The sequence below is a fragment of the Heliangelus exortis genome, chromosome Z (assembly GCF_036169615.1).
Source record: "Heliangelus exortis chromosome Z, bHelExo1.hap1, whole genome shotgun sequence".
Lineage (NCBI taxonomy): Eukaryota > Metazoa > Chordata > Aves > Apodiformes > Trochilidae > Heliangelus > Heliangelus exortis.
In genome coordinates, this window is record NC_092454.1 from 59678171 (window position 1) to 59684712 (window position 6542).

Here is a 6542-nt window from a genome sequence, read left to right on the forward strand (position 1 = left end):
TTGCTTTAAAACTGGAAACTGCATAGCTAAAACATAGCTCATCTAGTCTGGAACTTACAACTGGCACATCTGGCTTTTCTAAACATAGTGTTCCAAGATAGTTTGAGTTTGGTACTAATTTTTGCTTGATTAAATAACAGACAACAGACATAGTTTTTACTTGTGAAAAGTTCTTTTTCCTGGCTCAGAAAATCAATAGAAGAATCTATAAAGAAATGTTATATACTTTGTCAAAATGAAATTTCTGTGCTTTACTGTCAATAATGCTAGTATGTCTGATAATAATTAGGAAATATTTTTTATGTTGGTGTTTGAAAATTATGCAAGATACAAGCCTCAAAGCTTTTTGCATCTTTATTTTTTTCTCATCCTAAATTTGCTAGGCTTCTCCTCCCATATTGGCAGGAAGAGAATTTTGAAGGATTAAGTGTTAACACTTAATATCATTACTTAATTATTTAGATCTCTATGGACACCAGCTATTGTTCTTTTGAAAACTAAAATTTTATATGCAGTACTGAGGCTGAACCTCTTAGGCAGAACAAAACTCATTTCAAGCTTTGTGTTACATTAGTGGAATAGCTGCAAATGCTCCTTTAGCTTCTGTGAATTGCTTACTACTCAAGAGCTTTATCAGAGAACTTGAGAGAACCTTGAAAATACTTCTGTGCTTATATAATGTAACGATTTTTTGCTACTTTTCTGCTAAAGGCTGTAGTCTCACATACAAAATCAGATGTGTATTTAATAGTTATTAACTGGAAGTTAAACTGTGTTTTGTTTTCCAAGGTGGCTAGACAGGATGGTTCAAAGGGAATTGCACACGTTTACTTGTTTGCTTCAGAGAGTTTCCCAGACATGGATCATAGCATCAATCAGCAGATCAAAAATGCAGACTTGTGGAAGCACCAGAAAGATGTTTTCTTGAGTGTTGCACCCAGTGGGACTAGCTCCATGAAAGTGACAAGTGATCCTGCTTCAGCTCTACAGTTAACTAGTGGAAGGCTAAAGAGTTTCTCAGATTCAGCAAAGGAACCCAGCAGTGCAGTGTCTACCACTGACATGCCTCCACCTCTACCTTTGTCAAAAACTGGTGAGCTCATGGATGTCTATGTCTCAGTGGCCTGCCATCCAGGTCACTTTATTGTCCAGCCTTGGAATGACCTACTTAAACTGGAAGCTCTGATGGAAGAAATGATCCTGTACTACAGTAGGGCAGAAGTGAAGCCTGTGAACATCGAGAAAAACAAGCTGTATGCAGCTAAAATTGAAAATCAGTAAGTATATACTTAAAATCACTGAAGGCAATCTTAGTTCTGCTAAATGTGGCAAGCCCAGATCGGCTTTGTCTGCATTGTTAATAAGGTGGCAGATATCCAATGATATCTGAGAGATTAAGGGAGTAAGTGAGGTCACAGTCTCCTTTTGCTTCCAGATTGTAGTTGGAAGAGTTGACTTTTATTCAGGTAATACCAGACCTGGGCTGCCTGAGACATGCTGGTCAAGATCTTTGGGTCATGTATTATTTTTGCTAGCTTGTGAATACAAATTTGAATTGTCTGTTTTTGTTTTCCCACCCTTTAGGTGGTACAGGGTCCTTGTAAAAGGAATTCTTAGGAATGGATTTTTGTCAGTATATGAGCTGGACTATGGTAAACATGAGTTTGTCAGCATAGAGAAAGTACAGCCACTCGTGGATGCTTTTAGAAAACTACCTTTCCAAGCTATAACAGCCCAGCTTGCAGGTAAGTAGTAAGCATTTACAGTTTTTTCTTTTTAGTCTTACACATCAGTGGGGATGCCAGTTGAATAGAAATGTAAAGTGTGCAAAGCCAAAGGTTAGTGATGTAATTGTAGTTTGCTAAAGTAAGTGTGTACCTGCTTGCAAAAGCATGTTGAGGTCATGAAAGTAGCCTGCTTTTCTTTTTGACAGTGCTTTTCTGACCTGATGGTTCTCTTTCATTACTTGTTTGCTTTAATGCAGCACTTTTGATTAATCAGTATAAAATTGAAGATAGCTTAAATTTTCCCAGTAGATGCTTTGCCTTGTCTTAACTATTTATCATTTGCTCTGTGTGATGTCTAAAATGCAAAGGACACAAGAAAATAAAAGTGAAATTTTGTTTAGATCATTAAACATAACCCACTATGAAGTGTGAATGTGGTATCTGTTGCAAGAACTTACATTCTGTCTATCCAAATGTACATAAAGTTAGAAACTAGTTACTGAGTTTCTGTAGTTGTTGTATGTTTTGCCCTATTGTATTATACTGTTTTCCAGTACATATTTGGAATCCAAAATTGCCTGCTTACAAACAAATAAACAGAATTCCACAACAGGGATGGGACTTTCAACAGATTCAATAGAGATTAATCTCCTTGAGAATATGGGGCATAAGGAGTGTGCATACATCTGACAGAATTAAAAAAGTAAAATTGGATCTCTCCTTTCTGTCTTTTTCCTTTTCCAAATTTTTCTTTCATTTCTGCATTGCTTTCAGATGTGCTTTCAGTTGCTGCTTTCTGCCCCTGTTTGGTCAGCAGTACTCTAGACTTCAGTTACAAAGTATTTTTGAAGTGACAGGCCACAGAGTTCCTGCTGTGATCCTAGGCTGCCTTCTGTGGATCTGCTTTCTTGCATAGCCTCAGCGTGACCTTGGGTGTTGCTTTAAACCAGTGATGGTGGATGTGTTACCAACAGGCTGGGGTCCTGGGAGTGCAGTGCTGAAATGAAGCTGATTTCTAGTTCTGTCTGTCTACTGGGGCAATACAGGATCCAGCTCAGCAAGCCTGCAAATCATCCTGTTTTCGTGCTTCACAGAGTCCCAAGTAGTAGTTAAGTTGGCCTCTGAGCTGCTTCATATTGTCAAAGCAGGCCAGCTGGGCCTGGAAGACTGGTAACTATTATCTTGCTATTCTACTTTTTCCTCTCTGTTTTCTTCTCATGGCCACTACACATCTGTCTTTGGTCTGTTTCCTTCTTAAATCCCACTCCCTTTGCCACCAGTCTTTCCTGGCATCAATTACTCTTTCCTGACTGTTGATGAACTGTTGAATTTTCATTCCTTCTGTAATCTGCAAGGAGCTGTGTTCCTGTGTTTTCCTGTCCTATCAGCAGCAAACTGATAGGACAATAAAAGCAAAGTGATGCCACTTTGCTATTTTGCTTCTTGTATCTGTGAGTTGTTTGGGTACTCATGCACATAATTTGAGTCCTTTTTGTCTAGAGGCTGTACACCAGTCGGGAAGACTGAATTCCAAGTCTGTAGGAGCCACTTCTTCCTTGATGCATTACAGCCATATTGAAAAAAACTGTGTTGTAGCATCACATTGCTGAGCAGACCTTATTTTGAGGGATGCTGCTCAAAAAACCAGCACCATTTGTGAGACATTGAGGTGGCATCTCTCTAGTTTGGGGCTTGAAGGCTTGCAGATGTTTTAGTAGATGGTGCTGCTGTGAGATAAAGAAAACTTAATCTAAAGCAGGGCCAGCACAGCACAAATAATCTCGGCAACCTCAGGCAGAAGACAAAGAAATAGTTTGTTTTCAAAGGATCTTAAATATTGTTTTTGTTATGTTTCCTAATATGCCCTGATCATGTGGCATCCTGTTACTTGGAATTACTCAGAGCCAGTGCATCTCACTTTTACTTCTGCAAACTTGTCTGTATCTTTAGACTTCAGGAAAAATGTCATTCTCTGTGATAATTACACTTGTTTGTGTGGGAAATGAGTGAACTTCTGTTTCTTTTCTAGAGCTAAGCTGAATTCAGTAACATTTGAACATCTGTTTTTTCAAGTATTTAAACTCGCCTCACTTCTCCATCAGCGTAATCATTCAGAGTGGTCTGATCTGTAAGTGACCTCCTGTTTTGCTTATATTTGTCCTAGGGGTGGAAAGCCAGCAGTGGTCAGAAGAGGCATCAATAGTGTTCCGGAATCTTGTAGAGAAGAAGGCTTTGGTGGCACACATACAGGCTGTTAACGAGAGCACTAACTCCTGGGATCGAAAAATAGTGACTTTTCTCGTGGATACATCTCTCCCAGACACTGATATATGGATTCATGATTTTGTATCTCAGAGTCTTGCAGAATTTTCAAAGGATGATTAATCACCACTTCTGAAATGTAGCAGCTCAGATTCTTTAGCAATAATACAAGTAACAAGCTTTGAAGAGAAATATAACTACTTCATGGCCTTGACAACAATGAAGGGGATAAAAATCTGTTCTGTGAAAATGGTTTGTTTGACTAGTTAGCGCTCTGTTGACTTCAGCTGACTTTCTGAAAATTTGCACTTTGTTTACCGCTGTAATGCTAGAATGTTTGGGTGAAAATATTAAAGAAGTTATTTATCAATAAAACAATGTTGACTTTTGTTCTTGTGATCTTTTTCTAATTTTGGGGGGCCTTTTATCTCACAGCTACTATTCAGAGCTATTACTGACACCTCCTCCTTTTTTCTTTGGTTAACCATTTTTTATTACTTGGGAAACGTGGAAGCAGTCCTCCATATTTCTGGATTTAGTGTCATTATTTAGTGGTGGATTTTTTGCTCTTCCATAACTTTCATAGAGTTGATTAGTGGAAAGTATCTTGTTTGAGAGACCACATCTGTGGGGCTTCACTTTCAAAGAAGGCATGACCTTTGGGTGCTTACTGGTCTGCTTTCTGTTCTTTAGCAATTACATCACTTTGCTAAGCCTGTAACGCCCCCTTCATGACCCCACCCCCTGACTGGCTGCTAAATTCAAGGCATTCCTTTCCCTCTTTTTTGATATCTCATTTTCATCTGTGCTTCTGAGAAACTTTCAAGGACTGCTGCTCCCTGGAGACAAGAGCAAGCAATGTCCATGTAGGCACATGGATTGGTGCTTAAACTCCTCTGAACACAGTATTTTTGGCCAACCTTAAAGCCTACTATATTTTTGGCTTGAGAAATATTTAGAGGAGATGTAGACATGATTATATTTCATAGCCTGCTGCCTAGGTCCAAGTTGGCTTGCCGGAGCCCCTTAAGATTGTTAGGCACAGTATTAAAGCTTTACAGAGAGAATGCCAAAGGAGGGAATTTTTCTGCTGCATACAGCTGTATAATCTTCCTGGTAATACACGAGCTGAGCTAAGAGAATGAGCCAGCGTGCTGTCTGCACAGGTAAAGGAGACTGGACAGAAAAGGGAACCATGGCCTGGAAAGGTGCAATGCATATGCAACATTACTATGGGAGAAATAAAATGCATGCAAATATTCTGAGTAAACAAGCTGGTTTTATGTAAGACTTAGATTTGCACCTTCTTAATCAATTCTGGTGTAGCTGAGGAGAAGGTTTGACCTAAGCAGCCCTGAGTCCTCTTGGGAGTCTGGTGGGAGTGTTTCTGCCTGGAGTGTACACAGGGCATGGCTGCTATGAGTGAAGTGGGCAGTGATAAAGTAATGGAATGCTGATCTAATGCTAATTGCTGGTTAATGTGGTCCTGTCCATATTTAAGTATGCTGAGGTGTGAGACTCTTAAGTGTTGAGAAAGAAGTTATGGTAACACCCAAAGGACTAATATTTTTCCATCTTAATTAGCTTCTCTTTCCTCAGCTGCCACTGGAGAAGGTGAAGAATGCAGGTGAAGGAATCAGTGTGAGGATGAGCTGCTGTAGGATATACTTCCATGCAAAAGTTTTCTTCAACTGTTTCTGAGCCTGAAACTCTGAATGCTGGAGGTCATTAGGATGAGATGAGCACTTCCTGAGCTCCGGAGCAGAGTGAGAGTTTTCCTGAGTGTATAAGAGAAGAGTATCTTCATCCACCATCTTGCAAAGTTTGATAGCTTGCTAGTTGGTAATTGTAGTGTGTTTTGATGTTGTCTGGATGTGTGAGAAATGCCCATCCATGTTCACATCCTTTAAGGCCTGGAGATCTACTCTTGGCTAGTAGTTTATTTGCACCTGTGAACCGATGGAGCAGGCTTTGGGACTACACTTGTACACATGTTCAGGAGCCTGAAAACCCAGCTCAGAAACAAGGACAATATTCCTACATTTTAATGGATGTGCACAGCTCAGTACGGGAGTTCACATGGGCTGCTGTGTTTGTTGGTAAAGTGAAGAGCAGACTAACTGACCAGCACAGCCCAGAACACTGTGCTCCTGTGGTCAGTCACTTCATGCAGTGCACACCCAGCCCAGCATTGCTAGCACCCTGCTGTGGGCAGTATACACAGAGGCTGCACCAAGATTTCTCACCCCCTTCACACCTGCTGTAAGGTACCTCCTGTGTCTTAGCACAGCTCCATTACTAGTCCATTACACAACTGAAAACAAAAGTTCTGAGAAGCTGGGTTGGGGTCTTGCCTGGTGGAGGAAGGCTGAGGCTGAGCATGTTCTAATGGCACTCATTGGTGGCACTCATCTTGGATAACCTGGAGCCAAAAAAGTTAGGTCTGAGAGGAGCTAGATGGGTTAAAAAATTAAGAGGCTTGTATGTATTTCAGAGTGCAAAGCCAGCGCTGGCTTCTAGGGAAGCTTGGTGGTGGTCCTTCTGGATCCCTTC

At 40.5% G+C, this 6542-nt stretch overlaps 1 protein-coding gene across 14 annotated transcripts in view; it reads left to right on the top strand.

Annotated features, from left to right (window-relative positions):
- TDRD7 (tudor domain containing 7) overlaps positions 1–4378 on the top strand; it is a 40880-nt gene extending 36502 nt beyond the window's left edge. For all 14 annotated transcript variants that reach the window (XM_071732271.1, XM_071732269.1, XM_071732267.1 and 11 more), the window contains 3 exons: positions 790–1277; positions 1585–1745; positions 3892–4378. In XM_071732271.1, coding sequence (XP_071588372.1) covers positions 790–1277; positions 1585–1745; positions 3892–4112 — 870 coding nt within the window. In that variant the 3' untranslated portion in view covers positions 4113–4378. The remainder of the gene's footprint in view (positions 1–789; positions 1278–1584; positions 1746–3891) is intronic.
- The last annotated feature ends 2164 nt before the right edge of the window (positions 4379–6542 follow it).